Source organism: Octopus bimaculoides, chromosome 20 (genome assembly GCF_001194135.2).
Source record: "Octopus bimaculoides isolate UCB-OBI-ISO-001 chromosome 20, ASM119413v2, whole genome shotgun sequence".
NCBI lineage: Eukaryota > Metazoa > Mollusca > Cephalopoda > Octopoda > Octopodidae > Octopus > Octopus bimaculoides.
Genome location: NC_069000.1, coordinates 6815050 through 6835925, shown reverse-complemented (window position 1 = coordinate 6835925; position 20876 = coordinate 6815050). Strand labels below are relative to the sequence as shown.

At 36.7% G+C, this 20876-nt stretch overlaps 2 protein-coding genes across 3 annotated transcripts in view; one reads left to right on the top strand and one right to left on the bottom strand.

Moving 5' to 3' along the window:
• LOC106869189 (ubiquitin carboxyl-terminal hydrolase 15) overlaps positions 1 to 3940 on the bottom strand; it is a 36990-nt gene extending 33050 nt beyond the window's left edge. The window contains exon 1 of one of the 2 annotated variants that reach the window (XM_014914820.2): positions 3806 to 3940. In XM_014914820.2, coding sequence (XP_014770306.1) covers positions 3806 to 3894 — 89 coding nt within the window. In that variant the 5' untranslated portion in view covers positions 3895 to 3940. The remainder of the gene's footprint in view (positions 1 to 3805) is intronic. The other variant, XM_052974943.1, reaches the window with a different exon arrangement.
• Positions 3941 to 8535: 4595 nt separating this feature from the next.
• LOC106869187 (mitochondrial carnitine/acylcarnitine carrier protein) lies at positions 8536 to 20742 on the top strand. The gene is made up of 9 exons (XM_014914818.2): positions 8536 to 9143; positions 14139 to 14231; positions 15043 to 15170; positions 15961 to 16051; positions 16902 to 17022; positions 17340 to 17412; positions 17941 to 18050; positions 19452 to 19576; positions 20308 to 20742. The coding sequence occupies exons 1-9, from the start codon at positions 9048 to 9050 to the stop codon at positions 20368 to 20370; spliced, it is 900 nt and encodes a 299-aa protein (XP_014770304.1). The 5' UTR covers positions 8536 to 9047; the 3' UTR covers positions 20371 to 20742.
• The last annotated feature ends 134 nt before the right edge of the window (positions 20743 to 20876 follow it).

Below are 20876 nucleotides of genomic sequence, written 5' to 3'. Positions count from 1 at the left end.
TATATATATATATATATATTTGATAAGTGTAAGCACCTGTATATGCCAGATAGTGGCCGAGGTGAAAGAATACATTATAACATAAAATGAAAACAGAACACAAAAGGATTCCGCGGTACACGTGTTTCAAGCTTTATACATGTTTAAACATGTTTGCGGCTGAAGATAGCTTTAAACCATCCTTTCTATCAATTATATACTCATATAATGATGCAACGACTGTTTGTGTATAAAGCTTGAAACACGTGTACCGCGGAATATATATGTGCATACACACAAGCATGTTCACATACATGTATATCTACACATAAACGCACACAAATATATCCATACATACACAAACATATCCATATATATATATATATATATATACACACACACACGTGCAAACATTCATATAGATATCTATATACACATGCGCAAACATATCGATAAATATAACCACACACAAACATTCATACACACACACATCCACATATACACCCACCCACATACATCCACACACATATATACACACACACATCCACATCTATACACACACACACTACATATATACACACACATCCACATACATGCGCATCCATATATATATTTACACACACATCCACATATACACACACGTCCACGTCCACATCTATATACACATCCACACATATATATATATATACACACACACACACACATCCACATAGATATATATATACACACACACACATCCACATATCCATATGTATATGCACATACACATATATAAACACACACACAACCATATACATAAAAGCATATTCATGTTATACACGCATACAGCATATATGCATAAATACACACACACACAGCATATATGCATAAATACACACACACACACACACACGTACATACAATACACACGCGGTTATCTGTGAAATCGCCAGCAGTCTGACCTAGCAGACGCCGCATTGGAAATTTTGAATTTTGCAGACACCATCTGCACAATCCGAAAGACAATTTCCAAATATCTAAAAGCATGTGACCACGAGAGAGAGAGGGAGAGAGGGAAAGAGACTTTACATTTATAATTTAAAAGGTTAGCGTCAAAACTCAGTTTCACCGGCATTCATCACATGATTTGGACACTGAGCGAATGTGATTGCATTTCCAATCATCTCAATCTTTTATACTTTTTATGTAATCGAGAAAAAGCTATAGAAATTGGTTTCGTGCCATCAGTGAATAAAAAAAACAAAAACAAACAAGCAGACAAACCACTATAACACACACACATTATCTATCTCTCTCTCTATATATATATATGTATATATAATCTATATATCTTTAGGCTGTTCTGATGTCTTTCAGTCGTTAGACTGCGGCCATGCTGGTGCACCGCCTTGAAGGGTTTAGTCGAACGAATCGACTCCAGTATTTTTTAAGCATACTTCTAGCAATCTCTTTGCCAATCCGCTAAGTTACGAGGACGTAAACATATCAACACCGGTTAACAAGCGGTGATGGGGGACAGATACGACGGTCTTCTTTCAGTTTCTGTCAACCAAATCCACTCGAAGTTTTGGTCGACCCAGGGATACAATAGCAAACGCTTACCCATGGTGTCATGCAGTGTGACTGAACCTGGGACCAAGAGGTTCAGAGGTAAGCTTCTTACCATACAGCCACGCCTGCTCCTAAAAAACTGCCTCCCCGGCAGGGAATCGAACCAGTGTCCTGCGTCACGGGCAAGAACACTTACCACTCTATACTACGAGTACCCACAAATATGAAGTATATTCACGTGAAACGAAGCACCAAGGCTAGACATTATTGATATCGATGGAGATCGATCAGAAGACTCGAATCATTTCTAAGGGAGAGCGAGAGAGCGAAAGAGATTCAGGAAAGAGGAATTCTTCTAGAAGAAACCTCGAAGACAAATAAAATGAAAACCTGTTAGTCCGGAATGTCTATCTAGATAGATTTATAAGTGAAAAGAAAAGACACACACAACTATTTCTACTAAATGATCAAGCACCGAGTTCAGAATAAGAATAACATTCCGCCTAGCTATTCCTCTCTCTCTCTTTCACACACACTATATATATATATATGTGTGTATATATACACATATATATAGCTATCGATATAATGTGACATTTCAGAAGACAGTGTAGACCAGGCAATTAATTTTACACTTGGCACGAGGATGACGGCTCTGGCAGCCATATTCCTGGTGGGATTTAACCGAAAATAAAACAGTACACACACATTCCTGTGTCCACTACAATATGAGGCAAAAAAAAAAAAAAAAAAAAAAAAAAAAAAAAAAAATCAACACATCACACACACACACACAATACATTATACTATATGTATGTGTATATAAAATTCGCATTGCCTGCAACCGACAAGGCTTCGAAGTCACAGTCAAGAAATTATAATAGACTTATTATACACGTATTGAATCAATTTATTCAATCGGTCAATCTTTGTATACTTAAAAGCATGCACACATACATTAGACAAGCACTTTCATGAAAATACCCTGCGTTATGTATATCCAGTTGGTTACCAAAGTGTGTGTGTGTGCGTGTGCGATGATACATCTTAGATTTCCATGCATGAAATTGAAAAGCAAAATTTTTAAATGAAAAATAGCATTAAAAATAAATAATAAATTAATCGATTATCCTTTCGATGAGTATTCAATAAAAATGGAATAAAAGAACACCCCGCGAGGAGGGAGTGGAGGGAGAAACATCACAACCAGTGAAACAATTCGATGACGTTATTTCCTCGGACGTGGTAAAGACTATAGTGGTGATGATGCTGGTGGGAGCGCTGATGGGGATGGTTATCATATTGATGGTGGTCGTCGTCGTCGTGACAGTGACGGTGGTGATAATGGTGTTGGTGGTAATGGCGGTGGTGTGTAGTGGCATTGATGGCGATGGTAGTGGGGGAAGTAGCGGTGGTGATAGCATCGGTAATAACAGTGATGATGATGATGGTGGTGGTGGTAGGGATGGTGGTGGAGGGATGATGATGATAGTAATGATATAACGAGTGGTTATGAGGGAGTGAGAGAGAGAAAGAGAAGTGAAATATAAACTACACTAGTATTTATCCTTGCTCGCAAGAAACGCCGAAACTTCGGAATTTTTATCAAAATAAAAAAACAATTCACAGAATCTTTCTAGAAATAAATAACAGGTAATCGATAACAATAATTACTCACTTTTTTTTTTAATTATTAGTTTCAATACTTTTTTTATGTATGTCTAACGGATGGGGTGTTAATTTAATTTAAACGCTTTTTTTTTTGTCTTTTTCGTTGTTGTTTTGGGTGATATCTTTCATTTCGCCTGATACTTAAAAAAAAAAACAAAAAAAAACAGAAATATCAAATGTTTAGCAATAAGATAGAGCTGTCTTTTTATTTTTTCCTTTTTGAGACTCTTATACACATTTCTATTCATGTCATATACATATATAATAGATACGCCGTATTCACATGAAAATGTGTTCTTCCAACAATTTGTGTATGTATGAGCTAGCTATATATATATATACGTGAATGTTATATATATATATAATACATATGCATGCGTTATATATATTTATATAAATGATATATATATGTGATATATACGCGCGCACACGTACAATATAGTATGTACAGTATGTATGATATAACCTCAACTACATTCATTGAAGCTGTGAGGAAGGAGAGGGGAGACGACACAACAGCAGAAATATATAGCATTTAAAACTGGAAAAAAGCTACATTAAACAATCTAAATCGCTGGACGACAGTTGAAGCTAGATTACTTACCAGGTATCACCCTTCTTTAGTACAGTTTTCAGTAAGTTATCGATCTCTTTCTTTTGATTTGCACAGTCAGGAGGACCACCTTCCGCCATTTTCCTCCTGTCTCATGTGAAAAAGAGGCTCGGCCGATATCTCAGAAAGAGGCTGTGCTACTGCCGCTGCTGCTGCTGATGAGTTGGACTCGCCTACATGTGTGTGTGTGTTTATACAACTATATGTACTTATGTAAGTACATATATATATGTGTGTGTATAGGCCGATCAAACATTAAAGAGCAGCCCTGCTATCTGTTCTATGTAGTTGTGTGTGAGCACGTTTGTGAAAGGTCGATCAAACACAGAAGACAAACTATTATCACACTTTCTTCTACCCCGCTTCCTCTCTCTTTACCTCTTCTTCTCTGTCTCTGTGTTGGAATTCTGCATTGTGAAAGTAGACGGTTCGATCCTAAATGCTAGCCATAGGACCAAAGCTTCACATTGTGGCTAGAAACGACTCCGTATACAGAATTACGACCCTATGATCCAGCCTCTACACTGTCGAATCTGTATGGTCGATCGACATGTTAGAAATAGCAGCAAGACATCCCTTCATTTCACACCCGATCATCTTTTAAAAGCAAGGACAATGGGCAATGCAGTTGCAGCCTTCGGTGCGGGGGAATTAAGTGAACGGTCATGACAGGAATACCTTTATAGCTCAATCAGGGATGACCCAGAGGGAAATAACAACGTATAACTATTTCTAACGGGGTGGAATAGCTTTAGTTATATCCTACCGATGGGATGGGCACCGGAAAGTGAGTAAAAAAGAAAAAAAGAGGCAAATTGGGCAGCACTGGGGTAATATTTTACTTTAGCGACCCCATTGTCTAGATCAAGAATTTTCAACTATTTTTTTTTCTTTTTACCTATGGACCCCTTTGATTACTATTTTATTCTGGTGGACCCCCATAGCCATTCGATATTTATATACTAGCTTTATAAAAAGTTCTTTCGAAATTCCTATTTTGTTTCTCGCACATTCACTTGTGTAGTTTGAACTATGTAAAATGTTAGAGAAAGAAAGCAGCTGTTTCTTGCAATGCATACATCTGAAGCAAAATATTTTCTGGGTCCCTTAAAATACCATTTTGGATCCCCAATTTACTACTTTGTTGCGTACCCCCCACCACCAAATCTTATATGGATCCCAATTAAGAACCACTGGTCTAAACGAAAGGCAAGTAGTTTACATTGGTTTTTGGGAGGTTATCTAGCTACAGGAACAATGCTAAAGCTGACATTGGAGTTCAACATTGGAGCTTGATGCAGCCCTGCAGCCCTCTGGATCCAGTTAAACCAGCCAACTCATGCTAACATGGAAAACAGACATTAAATGACGATGACCAGTGGGTTGTGATCTGGTGACTGGCTGGTTTCCCTTTGAATTCAAAATTTAAAGGGAGATAACAGCTTGTTAAAAGTAATTCAGATGCGTGGTTGGGTGGGTAGTTCCTGCCCAAACAGGAAAACACAGAATAAATGTTAACGAGTAAATATTTGAATGGACAGTGAACAATGAAGAAATAGCAAACACTGAGTAATGGCGAACATCAAAGAGTAAACATTGACAAACAGTAAGTGCTTAACAAACAAATAGTAAACATTGAATGAACAAAAAACATCAAATAATAATAAACATTGAACAGCAATCAACACTGGAGACAGTAAATATTTAAGATCAATAGATATTGAACAATCATAAGACATTTATTAAACACTGGACATAGAACAAACTATAAACATTGATTAGATAGTAAACCCTGAACAAACAGTAAAAAATGAATGAATACTGAGCATTGAACAACAATAAACATTGAACTGCAATAAACATTGTATAAACAACAATTAAACTGGCAAATATTAAACAGATGGTAAACATTGAACAAACAGCAAATATTAAATGAAAGGTAAACATTGAACAAACTGTAACCACCAAATAGTAAACATTGAACAAACATTAAATAAGCAGTAAACACTGAACAAATAGTATGCTTTGACTAGACCAACAGTAACAGTGAACAAATAGTATGCATTGAATAAACAGAGTTATGCAAACAGTAACTGCTAAATAAAACAACTGACATTGAACAAACAGTAAGCACTGTTTAAATATTTCAGTGAAGTCTAATTTTTTATTGTTAATCACATGGCCTTAGTAGAACTTTCTGGAGTTGTTACTTTATTTGACCAACCTCTCGTGTTTTTGAACTGTCTGCTCAATCTCCTGTGATGTATTTGGTGGCTGCTAACATCTAATGCACCGAAACAAACCCTGATGTCATAACCTTTCAACACTGGATGATACTATGAAATTTACATCTTGCTTGGAAACAGGTGAAGCTTGGCAACAGGAGGAGTATCCTGCCGTAGAAAATCTGCCCCAACAAATTCTGTTTGACTCTTGAAAGCATGGAAACAGTGGACATTAAATGATGATGATATGATAATGATAATCCTTTCTACTAAAGGCACAAGGCCTGAAATTTGGGAGGAGGAAGCTAGTTGATTACATTGCCCCCAGTGTTTCACTGGTATTTAATTTATCACGAAAAAGTACAAAAAACTGTCAGTTGGAGGAGGAAGAGATTGTTGGAGGTTGGAGAGAGAGGTTGGCAAGAAAGATTGTTGGAGGTTTGTGAGAGAGGTTATATAAATATATGAATGAAATGTTTGAAGAAAGTGCAATAATAATGTTTAGCAGTTCAAAACTCTGAGTAGCAAAATGCAGAATTAGGTCTGTTGATCATGAGAATCAAATATTGATCGCTTCGTTAAAAACTGCAGGTGGTATGGGTTATTTCCCTTGGGTTGTTTAAATAAAATATTAGTAATATGTAGTAGATAGAAGGATCCATTGGAGGGACCCTATTATCGATTTTTATCAACAATATAAGTATGTCACGAGGTTTCCAGACAGGAGTTCTACTCACGTGTCAAAGTGATATTGTCTGCAAAAATTAGAAATTGAACACACAAAAAATCAATATTCAAAGTAATTGAACATAAACAATGAAATGGGTTTTTTCCCTTGAGTGTTTAAAAAAATATTGTGCAGATGCTATGGGTTATTTCTCTTGGGTTGTGTACGTAGAGATGATGTCGACGATGTTGAGAAGATGATGGTGGCGACAAAGACGGAGGTTGCTGTAATGCTGTTGGACGAAGTTAGTAAGTCTCAACATGACTGCTGTGGTGTTGTCGCTGGAATTGGCTGTCTCGTGTGGTCAGTGGCTAGACCTTAAAAGGTCTGAAACCAAAGACCTTGAGGCAAGGAGAAGCTAGGTTTTTATAAGGAGTTGTAGGTTCAAAACTGGGTTAGGAACAGGCTGTCTCACGTGATTTTATTTAGAGGCTGTGACTGGTTATACACTGCAAATTGGCGCAACAGAGTATGAGACAAATTGCACCAATACCAACCAATCAGAATAGTGGACACAACGGGGTCCAAATAGTGGCCAAAGCTAGCTGTTACCTGCTACGTTTGAATGCACGTATACATAATAAAGGGGAGAGGAATTTCACTCGAGTGTACACTACAAGAGTATCAAATACTTTTAGTGGTGAATATGAAATCCACACCGACAGGGGTGGGTGGGCTGGAAATAAATTGCCGAAGCAGATAAATGGCGTCATTACAGGAATGACCATGAAATTCAATTACACAGTTAAAAGGTTAATGAAGATGATAGGGAGTAGTGATAACAATTTCCTAAGCATATTTGGCGGGGGAGGTGTTGATATTTGAAGATTTAAAATTACTATCCAAGACAACGTTCCTTAAGAGAAGAACACTTGACTGCAACAATCGCTAGTTAACCAATCCAGTGCTTCTTTTCTCTCTCTCTCCCTCCCTGCGGCAATGATGGTATTTTCTTTCCTAAAATCTTACCCCGCAACCCCGTCCCAGCACTTTTTATCTCACCTTCCCGACTTCATCCTAAATACATTACACACTTCTTCGTCTCAATAAAGATAAACCTCTGCAATGTTTTTACCGACCTAAACTATGCAGGCCCGCAAAGGTCATAAATACCGCATTTTCAATTGCCCTTTATAAGTTATTGAAAGAAATAGAAAGAAAGAGGGGGGAAATGGTGGAGAGAAGCGTGGTACCTATTTATAACTCGGTGGCTCTGGGACTTTCAAAAGTTAATTATTTTGACTAAGGAGACAGTCATGTGTCCGTAAAACGAACAGCAGGGCGACTATAACACTTAAAGCATAGAATCCAAATGTATTTATCTTATAAAATAACATTTGAATTTTATCTTGTTTCTAGTGTGCAATGTCTTCATAAGAACAGAATGTTGCAATCGTCTACGAAAATAGCTGTGTGTGTGTTTGTATACACACACACACACATATATAGTTTGTTGTAAAATCTCAAGAAGAGAACAAGTAAAGCTAATCGCCTCATCAAAGTGGCTGTTCCGTGTTAAACTGCCTGGGGCTAAATTAGTAGTAACATGGAACAGCCACTTTGATGTGGCAATTAACTTATATATAATTTGATAAGTGTCAATAAACGAAACTCCCGGGCTCTGAAGTAACTTTGTAACTTCTGCGGATTAAATATTTAATAAAATATTATTCGTATACTCGAGTTCTATTTTCCTTATATGCATCACCAAAGTTATATAATTGTAGATTAGTGTGCGTGTAGGTGTCATAGCTGATTATTTTTTTGACAAGTTTACCTTTTTACATTAACACCGTTAAAAACTATGCGTTGCTCCTCTGTTATTCCGCGATCATCTTTTTTTAAACATCATCTGTTCTCAGTTATAAGTAAATATCTTTGAACTGACATCGCCGTGTTGTTCTCTGAATAATTAAATATCGTTGAATAAACCCCAACTCTGATCTCAATATTATAAATAATCGCGGAACACCGTCGTTGTTCTGAATATAATTAATAATCGTCGATTAATGATTTGACTGATAACGTCACCCACGATAAAGGGCATTCACACTCCTCTGACTCTGTCCTGTCAGGACTTTAGACTGAGGCGACCTAAATATTTTCTATGTCATATAACACGTGTTGTTTGGTGACAGATACCATTCTTGTTGTCGGTCTAGAATTCGACCTCGCATTCTATAGAGACTCCTGAAGTCGATTCAGTTGCAGCAGTTTGGGATAGGTTCTTAGTTTTATAATTAATCGACTACGATTTTCAGTTCCCGAATAGGAAATAGAAATGGCAAAGAAAGTGAGTCCTGCGAAAGATTTCATTGCTGGAGGTTTTGGTGGAATGTGTATCGTTCTCACTGGTCACCCGTTAGATACCATCAAGGTAAACCAACTTTTACTTTCGATAACATATTTTTCACACCAAGGTATTTTTTGCCTGTCACACCTAACATTATTACTTTCACCACGAGACTACTATATATGTTCATGGGGCTAGGCCTTTTATGGATGTGAAACCATTGACCACTCTATGACTGGACATAGACTTAATTGCATATAAATACATTACTGCTTTATGCTTTAAAAGTGTGCTTCTTTTTCTGATACTTGATACACTGACGATATATATAAAAAAAACGCCGACAATCTTCTCTGAGTATAATAGATATATCTTATCCACTCTGCTCAATTATATTCTATAATGTTTGAACTATGCAAAATATATTTCACTACTCTTACATTACGATATATATAAATATACACGCACAGACTTGTATATATGTATGTATATAAACCGTGTGCGAAATATATAAAGATCTCCATTTGTAACTGTTTCAATACTTCCGTTTTTTTATAACTTCAGTCACATCTAGGATGCTTTAAAGAAATATTAAATCAGTTTCCCAAGTACTTGATTGTTACTTTATTTTATCGACCCACGGAGCGAAGAAAGGTAAAGTGGATTAGCAAAAAAGGTATATCAGGCAAAATACTTTGCGATGTTTAGTTATGGGCCTTTACGTTTTGAGTTGAAGTCCGGCTGGGCAGTTTTGCCTTACATTTTTCCTGGTTGATTAAATAAAGTACCATTCAAGTATTGGAGTCAATTTAATATTCTTATAATGCATCCTAGACGAAATTATAAAAGAATAGTCGATAAGACTGTCAGGATTTGAACTCAGAGAATTCCGCCACTCTGTATATTAATGTCCTTTAAGCAAAGTATAAATCCACAACTAATATTTTCTTTGTCCCTTGATGCCAATAGGGTTAACCATACATCAGACAGATGGCTACCCCATCTTAGGAGTTGTCAATGATGTAGACATTTGCTCTTAGCTTCTGTTTAATTCACAGGACTACGAAATAAATTCATATATATCCCACCCCCTTTTCTATTCAGCGGGTTCTTTCTCTTTATTTGTATCATCATCATCATTATATATAAAAAGCACTAATGCCGGTGTCACATAAAAAGCACCCAGTACATTCTGTACAGTGGTTGGTGTTAGGAAGGACATCTAGCCGTAGAAACCACGCTAAAACAAACAATGGTGTTTGGTGCGGACACTGACCTTACTAGCTCCGGTCGAACTGTCCAACCCATGCCAGCATGGAAAACAGACGTTCAAAGATGATGATGATATATGCATACACACAAGCTACTAATTAAACATTAGTTACTCTAAGTTTACTTTCTTAATTAAAGGGTCATTGTGCATTCAGCAAACCAGATTTATTTACCTATCGTAATTCTTATAATACTTGATTAATCACTTATTAATTAACACTTGAAACTTGGAGTAATTAATGTATAAAGAATAATGTGCATTGTTTTATATATATATATATATATATATATATATATAACTTTACTATTTGTATTGAGTGTTGTTTTGCAAATATACTCAGACCATATGTTTATGTACACACACACACACATCCCCCCTTTCTCTCTCTCTCTATCTTTCTTTATATATGTGTGTGTATTGTGATTAAAATAAATCCCAACTCCCTTTTATACCTCTAAGGACCAAAAAGATAACTTTAACTGTAAACCCTCTGTTAACTCATCAACCCCTGAAAAACAGACATAGGGAGGATGAGTAAGTATCCTGTTTGGGTAGGATTACTCTAATCTTAGTCATTAGAGAATTTTTTAGTCAAATGAATTGACCTTAGTACTTTTTTTTTAAAGCCTGGTACTTATTCTGTCAGTCTCTTTTGTTGAACTGCTAAGTTATGGGGGATGTAAACACACCAACACTGGTTGTCAAGTGGTGGTAGTGGTGGACAAATGCAAACTCAAAGATGCACACATGATCAGCTTCTTTCAGTTTCCGTCTATCATATCCACTCACAAGGCTTTGGTTGGCTTGAGGCTATAGTACAAGGCACTTGCTCAAGGTGCCATGCAGTGGGACTGAACCTGCCTGGAAACATGCCATTGAGAAGTAAACTTCTTGCCACACAGCCATGTATGTGTGCGTGTGTGTACACATCGCTCGCCACTACACATTCTTTATTTTCTCTCCCTGTTTCTTTCTGCAGAAGAGCGTAGGCTCGAAACGTTAATGACCTTTTCACTTCCTGAGCATTAAACTAATACATCTGTTTGTTGTCTACACTACCTATCTTCATCTTTTGTATTTTTGTGAGAGAAGGGGTCGAAGTGTGACACACTGACACAGAGATTAGTCTTCACATCTATTATATTGGATATATATATATGATTGAAAGGTGTATGAGGGATGTACTTATAAGTGGTTAAGATGTTATGAGTTTTATCTCATGGTTATTGAACAAGGTCATGATATAGGATTTTTAGCTATTGATAAGCTAATCCCCCTTCCTATCTCTCATATATTTATATGAGAGACCGTGGCGGTGAGGGGGAAGGTTAGAGTAAAAGATAGACTCATAAATATGACTCTGTCTTTTAAGTTTGTTACTAAGATATGAACTTTGAATTTGTCTCTGGCTGGAAACTCACTCTGTACTTGTAGTCACACTGTATAGAGTACACCACCACTTGTTTGACTCTCACTTTTTTATGTAACTCCTGTTGAAGCAATGAGGAAGTCTGTGCTTATTTAGTTGTTTGACTTGTTAGCAATAATAGCCAAATCGTCACTCTTTTATATTACAGCTGTAAATTTAAGAAAAAAAGAATCCAATATAAACTGATGAGCATCATTAAATTTAATGAAATTAATAATTTTCAGTGCAGGCATGGCAATGTGGTTAAGAAGTTTGTTTTCCAACCACATAGTCTTGGGTTCAGTTCCACTGCATGACACCTTGGACAAATATCTACTATAGTTCTGGCTTGACCAAAGCATTGTGAGTGGATTTGATACATGGAAGCTGAAAGAGGCCCATCATATATATGTGTGTGTGTGTGTGCATGAGAAAAAAGAAAAGCTTCTAATGATGCAATAAGTTTAAAAAAAACCTTTGAATTTTGAGTGCAAATGCCTATTTTCACAAGAACACAGCCAAAGAAATGTATATCTATGTAGGTCCTACCATTTGGATAGCTGGATGGGCAGTACTCCATTGTAGTCTGGTGTTTGTGCTAGAAACAGCAGTTCACCAAATGGTGATGTTGTTGGTGTCATAGAAGTCACATTGGGGACAGTGGTGGAAGACTGACTCTGTGTGTGTGTTCCCTGACCCATTCAAGCATGGAAAAGTAGATATTAAGCCATGCCAGCATGGAAAAAGGATGTTAAAGAATGATGATGGTGTGTGTTTGTGTGTACCCTTGACTAGATATTACACAATGGTTGTAAACAAGCATTATATTACTGCTACAATATATAAGCAACCAGCATCTTTTCAGACATTGATATCGCAAATAACCAACGGGCTTATTAAAAATTAATTATTAGCAACAGAAGTAGCATTAATACCAAAAGGTAATCTTTATAGTCACCTTAACATGGATGCCAACCTTGAGAGATCCTCTCATGTAGGTACTTGGTGTACAAAAGCACACATGTAGATCATAGCAGATGAGGATTGTCTGTCATGGGTGCCAGAACTCTCTTGTTACGTGATTTCATTCTACTGGAGATCATCAGTGGAAGGCATCTGGTTACTGAATGCTAGTCAAATCTCATTGCTATGATATATAAAATATCAGTATCTTTTTTGGGACACTGATGTTGCAGATAGCCCATAGTATACATATATGTATATATATGTGTGTATATGATGAGCTTCCATGCAATTTATCGTCTAGTAATTTCACTCACGTAGCACTGGTCAATCTTGAGGCTACAGTAGAAGACGCTTGCTCAATGTGCTGAGCTGTGAGTCAGAACCGACTGACAAATTTCACAAGTAATTACATTAAACAATTTTGGAATAATTAAAATTGTTGTTATTTTACTTCAAAATGCAGCCTCATGTTGTGACCGTGAGAATTATCCATGGAATTGTGGGAAAAGGTATTTTTTTTTATGGGCGACCATCTTACATTATGAGTTTGAGGAAAGTTTTGTGAATACCATGTCTTAGATATATAGCTTTGTTAAAACATTAAATTATGTATGAGAATAAATATTTAATGTCATAAAACAACTGTTTTTCTAAATGTAGGTTGTAAGACTTTTTTGTGAAGGATGGAATACTATCTCTTTATTTAGCTACTGTCTGTCTATATGTCATCATCATCCTTTGCCTTTCCATGCTGGCATGGGTTGGATGGTTTGACAGGAGCTGCATCAGATTCCATTCCCTAGAGGAACCATGCATTTCTTGTATAGCAAAACACTTGTTTCTGTCCCTCTATCATGTTTTAACCCAGGTGTTCTCAACCATGTTTTACCTATGGACCCTTTTGATTCCTATTTAACTTGGGTGGACCCTCATAGCCATTTGATGTTTAAAAAAATTATATTATATTTTTCATAATTAAGTATTTCAGAGCTTGTATACAAATGTTAAAATATTTTGTGTTTTATGGATGTATAACCAATTTATTGCACATAAACTTTACTGGTCTGAAGCACAATTTTTTCATGACCCCTGAAAAATTACTGTGGACCCCCAATTTACTACAATGCATCTGTGGACTCAAAAAAATCTTATATAGATACCCAGGGTCTATACACGTTAGCCTTACAACATCTGTCATGAGCTACCTCCACCATTACTGCATGTCCACTCAGTTGAGAGAGGGTAGATCGATTACATCGACCCCAGTTCGTAACTGATACTTATTAATTGACCCCCAAAAGGACGAAAGACAAAGTTGACCTCAGCTTTGGGAAGGATTAAGGTTGCTTTTGTTGGATTAGTTAGTGGAAGATATTCAAGTGGTGTGAAATAAATATTATCTGTGTAAAATAAAACTCATGTCTCTTTTTAGGTTCGGCTCCAGACAATGCCCAAACCTCTGCCAGGGGAATCTGTAGTCTATAAAGGAACATGGGATTGTGCCAAGAAGATAGTAACAAAAGAGGTAGGTACTTTATTATATCAATTACACCTTTTGTCTATTATTTTTGAGGTATGCCCCTCAAGATTTACTGAGATCAGTGGCAACAGACTTTTGTGAAGATTTTAGCTGGCTCAGTCTTATTAGTAAACCAGATGTTCAATTCTTTCTCCGAATATGACTGATTGCCCAGGAGTGTGAGAACCAGCATCTGAAGAGAGGCTATGTATTGTGAGCCATTCAGGGAAGGGTACTACCTCTACAGAGCCTTTGAGTTACTCTCTCTAAAGTCCCTTTTTCTTGACTTAACATGAGAGTTACAAACGAGTGTCACTGTCATAGAAACAGGTTCCTTTGTGTTCAGTGTTCCGTAGAAACATATTCAGCCATGGACAAATATTATCTTAACTTGGAAACAAGAAAGGATTCTCAACAGGATGGACATCCAACTGTAGAAATCTATCTCAACAAATTCTGTCAGATCCATGCAAACATGGCAAAGTGTGTATATATATATATTGATTTTGAGCAGCATGTTGTGTCCTTGAGCAAGATACTTTATTTCATATTGATCCAGTTCACTCAGCTGGTAAAAATGAGTTGTACCTGTAATTCAAAGGGCCAGCCAAGTCACATTCTGTGTCATGCTGAATCTCTCTGAGGACTGTTAAGGATACATGTGTCTGTGAAGTGCTCAGCCATTTGTCTGTTAATTTCCAAGAGCAGGCTGTTTCATTGATCGGATCAACTGGAACACTCATTTTCATCCTTACATCTTTTAATAGAAATATTTTAATTCTTATTTAAAAGCTTTTTTTGTTTTTTTTTTCCTTAGGGTTTCTTTGGTCTATATAAAGGAATGGCAGCGCCTCTTACTGGAATTGCTCCTATATTTGCCATTTGTTTCTTTGGTTTTAGTGTTGGGAAGAAATTGCAACAAAAGTCTCCAACAGATACATTAAGGTATTTCCAATTCTAATATTGACCAAAATTTAATTCCATGTAATCAAATGTTACCATTTTTTAAAAACCATTTTATTTTATATGGCTGCCTGGTTGTTTAAGATAGTGGTTAGGGTAATCAGCTGACAATCATGAGGTTGTGAGTTTGATTCCAAATAGTGCATTGTGTCGTTGAGCAAGACTCTTTATTTCATGTTGCTGCAGTCCACTCAGTTGGCAAAAATGAGTTGTACCTGTATTTCAAAGGACCAGCCTTGTCGCATTCTGTGTCACGCTGAATCTTTCTGAGAACTATGTTAAAGAAATGTGTGTCTATGGAGTGCTCAGCCACTTCTATGTTAATTTCACTAGCATGTTGTTCCATTGATCGGATCAACTGGAACCCTCATTGTTGTAATTGACATAGTGTTAATTTTTTAGGTTTTTCCCATGCTTGGACAAGTTTCCACAGAAGATTGTGAACGAAGGACACTGCTTGTATGACGGTGATACTCATTTACAACAGTCATACAATGTCAAAACAAAGGAGACACCAACTCAAACACACACATATGACAGGCTTCTTTCAGTTTCCATCTACTTAATTCACTCACAAAGCTTTTGCTGGCCTAGGGCTAGAGTAGAAAACATCTAAGCTGCCACGCAGTGGGACTGAACCTGGAACCATGGGAAGCAAGGTTCTTAATCACGCGACCACGTATGTGCCTATTCATTAGAAAGAATTAATCAAGAAAAGGTTAATGTTTCAGGAATCATGAAATGTCTTTTTTGTATATTCCATATATTCTAGCTATTTTCAAATATTCAATGCTGGTTTGCTTTCTGGTGTGATGACAACTGTGATAATGACGCCGGGAGAAAGAATAAAGTGCCTTCTGCAGGTAAGATAACATTTTTTTGAAATATCATCATTATTCACCATCATTAAGGTGGCAGAATCGTTAGCACGCTGGACAAAATGCTTAGTGACATTTTGTCTGTCTTTACGTTCTGAGTTCAAATTCCACCAAGATCGACTTTGCCTTTCATCCTTTTGGAGTTGATAAATTAAGTACCAGTGAAACACTGGGGTCAATGTAAATGACTAGTCCCCTTCCCCAAAATTTCAGGCCTTGTGTCTTTAGTAGAAAGGATTATTCACTGTCATCATCAACTGACAAGAGCTGGAGCTGGCATTGTTGTCAAAGAGGTTTTCAGTAGATATTCTATACAGAGCCAACTGGTTTCTGGGAAAACAATTCACACCTATTTCAGGGTTTAGAGCAAAGGGTCCCCAACCACAAGGCCAGTGACCAGTACCAGGCCACAGATCATTTTCTACCAGGCCACACAGAAACAATAAATTTTAAAATTTCATTGTCTATTGTGGTGTGCAGGGTGTTTTTGCATTATACATGTATTATACATCAGTTTATGTGTATTTTTTATCATTTACTTGTTTCAGCTCACTGTGGTCATGCTGGGGCACCGCCTTGAAGAAATTTAGGCAAATGAATTGACCCCGGTTCTTTTTTTTATCAAGCCTGATAATCATTCTGTCAGTCTCTTTTGCTGAACCACTAAGTTCTGGGGATGCAAACACTGACACCAGCTGCCAATCAGTGGTGGAGGACAAACACACACACACATGACGGGCTTCTTTCATGCACCCTCACAATAATAATAATAATAATAACATTATTGTCAACTCATCTTATTTGTTGTTGCTGATAATATTGTCTTTCTTTGCAGATTCAAGCCGATTCTAAAGGTCCTCGGAAATATAATGGTCCCATTGATTGTGCCAAAAAACTTTACAAAGAAGGTGGCATGCGCAGTTTATACAGAGGCACCGGTGCCACTCTTCTACGAGGTTCGAAATGTTTTGTAGTTTTATAAACACTTTGATAACTGAATTCCTTGATTGTTCTCTTGCTGTAACTGATTTTTGTCTTCCATCCTTTGACCAAATAAAGAACTGGTTAAATACTGGGGTTGATATGATTAACTGTGCCCTTCTTAAAAATGTGGCTTTGTGCTTATATTAGAGATCATTGGGGTTGATAAATTAAGTACCAGTGAAACACTAGGGGGTCGATGTAATTGACTCATCCCCTCCCCACAAATTGCTGTCCTTATGGCAAAATTCGAAACCATTATTGTTATTTATTTATTTTTTTTTTTTTGTAGATATGCCAGCTTCTGGAACTTACTTTATGACTTATGAATGGATGCAAAATATGTTAGCACCAAAAGGAGGAGAGTAAGTTTGTGTTTATAATATATTACCTACCAGTGGGGAGTGCCATTAGAGTTGAGGTAAGCTTCCTGCGAAGCCACAATGTTTTTTTATTTCCTGGTTTTAGACATTACACTTTGTATAAGGAATTAGGCATAGCATGCTACCCTGTTTAACACCACAACTTAGTCCATTGTTGCCTCTAGTGTTGAGGTCTCTTTCTTTCACAGACATTTCATCCAGACTTCTCCTTCTCATCATCTGTCATCCCACTCAACTGAGAAGTCGTCTTGCAAGATACTTGGTGACCCCTCTCATTCCATGTTAAAAGCACCCAGTACACTGTAAGGTGGTTGGCATTAGGAAGGGCATCCTGCTGTAGAAACAATGCCAGAGTAGACGAATACAGTCTGGTGCAGCCTTCCAGCTTATGTTAAACTGTCCACCCCATGCCAGCATGGAGAACAGATGTAAAGTGTATATATATATACACACACACACACATCTGTATATATGGTAATCATAAAAATTTGTTTATTTTCTAATTTGCAGTCGCAGGGAACTAAGTCCTCTCAGGACCTTATGTGCTGGTGGCATGGCTGGCGTTTTCAACTGGATTGTTGCCATTCCTCCTGATGTTTTGAAATCAAGATATCAAACAGGTAAAACATTCATTAACACTATTTTTTTTTTTACCATAACACTTTTTTTTCTGCTGGAAGCGAAAGCAATATTAAGTAATATTTATTTATTTATTTATTTATGTGTTTCAGCCAAGTGGCTGCGGTCATGCTGGTGCACCATGTGTGAATTTATGTGTTTGCGTGTATTTTGTACATTTTAATGGAATTACATTCATGTGTAAGATGCTTTGTTTTTATTTAACACTATGGGTACAGGTGTGCTTGTGTGGTAAGAAGTTTGCCAGCCACATGGTTTCAGGTTCAGTTCCATTGCATGACATCTTGGGTAAGCGTCTTCTACTAGGCCAGCAATTTTGGATGAGGGGCTAAGCCGATTACATCGACCCCAGTGCTTAACTGGTACTTATTTTATCGACCCCAAAAGCATGAAAGGTAAAGTCAACTTTGGCAGAGTTTGAACTCGGAATGTAGAGCCAGACAAAATACCACTAAGCATTTTGTCGTGCATGCTAACAATTCTTCCAGCTCATCTAAGTGGAAGATGAAAAGAACTTAATATATAAAGCTAAGTTTATATTTAAATTCAGAAAAAGTGAGGTTGACACCATCCCTCCTTGGTTTCACACTCACTCATATAGAGGACCTATTTGTAATCCTTCTGCTGAAATTGCGATTGTGAATGATGACTAAAAATGTTACATCGTTAGCTGAACTTGTAAGTTTACTTCTCATTGGTTAAGTCTGGTCATGTGACTTACCTTGTTGCCATTTGTCGATTCATTCCTTTAAAATTTTTTTTCGAGGGTGGCAATAAAGGTTATTGTCTTCAAGGATTCCATGGAACTAGCAAATAGAATTTCTGAGAAGTGATTTTTATGAATTGTCATTCAGGCTTTTGGAAGTTTTCCAAGAGGAATCTCTGTCAGTGGTAGTAGTTGTACGACACTTTTTCTAACCTCCTAGTTTAGAGATGTTATTTCACAACCGGGAATTTGCACTCTCTTCAGTTCCATACCCTGTTAATGTATGGCTTGGGTCTATCTAGTGTTCCATGTTACCGGAAGGCATCCCAAATCCTGGTCTGTGAATGTGATGAATCATGAAAGTGATGTGGAATTTTCTCTATTCTTTAAATTGAACAAATAGAAATATTGATGGAAATGGCCCTTGAAAGTGTTCACAGATAAATCCATATAATTTCTGTCAATATCATCTAAAGGTATTTTAGTTGCTTGGTGTATGACTTCTTTGGAGAGGTAGAACTTCTTAAGCCATGCTAACAAATTCCAAGACTTCTAGCTTAATTGATAGAATGGTGACAAGTGTGTTGTTTGTGGTTGTGTATTTTATTTTCAATAATTTATGTATTTCAATCGTATTTTTTTATATGAAACATTTTGAAATGTGCTTCTTTTGTAGCCCCACAAGGTACATATCCAAATGGTATCAGAGATGTTTTCCGTCAACTAATGAAAGAAGAAGGAATCTTTGCCATGTATCGAGGTGTAACACCAGTCATGATAAGAGCCTTCCCTGCTAACGGTGTAAGTAATTTTATCACAAATATTTTACAGGTGTTTAATCAGTTGACCTGCTAGGAAAAATAAAAAGCCAAATCACCCTTAAAATCACACCTGATTGTTTTTGTTTTTTTAAAAGAAAATGGCTTAACTGAATAAGTATGTCTGGAACACCACCCCATTCCTTGGATTTAGTAGATGGAAACTGAAAGAAGCTTGTTACATATATGTGTGTGTGTTGGTGCCTCCTTGTCTTGATATGACCTGACAGATGTAAATAAATGTCAGTCATTTGTTTCCAATTTTCTGAGAGAATATGTCTAGCTATGGAGAAGGTTGGCTACAGGAAGGGCATCCAGTTGTGGAAAATCTGCCTCAGTGAATTCTGTCTGACCCCCTGCAAATGTAGGAAAGTGGACATTAAACGATGATGATATATTAGGTTGGTAATTGCCATAATCTTGTTTTATTGAACTGTTACATCACAGAATATTGACTGAAATTACGATTGGTTCATGTAGCGAGTTGTCTCCCTTGTATCACTGGCGTTATTAGAACCACAATTTTCAACCTGCAGTGAATTGGGGTAGGGGACAAAATTTAGGATTCCAGGAGATCACTGTGAGGAAATTGGATTAGGTTGAAAAAAATTTCCTTTATCATTATTGACAATATTTTTGTTCAATTTATTTCCTATAATGTTGAATTAATAGATGGCTACTCTTTATTAAAAATAATTTATTCATTTATTTCAGGCTTGCTTCTTGGGATACGAAGTTGCAATGAAAGTACTTAACTGGTTGGCACCAAATCTCTAAATAGCAATCGACGACATTTTATTGGTGACAATTCCAATTAACAGCGATAATAATTCAATAAAGAAAGCCAAAAATTAATTCACGTCTGCAACCTTTGCCAGAATGGAGACAATCCTGCCATCAATTGTAATCCAGCTCCATTGATTTTATTACATTCATATCCAATGTGGTTGTTGGCATCGTTCTTTTTTTTTTTGTCTTTTTTTACAACTTCAATATATTTTGGAATTTTAAACAATTTTTCCTTTATTTTCCTTCCGATTTTTTGCAGTTCTGAAGATTTATTTTTGACATTTTACACTGAATGAAAAAAAAAAAAAACAAAAAAAAAACAAACAAGATTATATAAAATTGGATGTTGGAATCATCTAATCTTTGTGTGTGTCCTATCTTTTACTTGTTTCTGTCATTGAACTGTGGCCATGCCGGGGCACAGAAAGCTGTGCATAATTGTCATTCAGTTTGTCACACGCAAACACACACATATCCTGAGACATGCACACAGA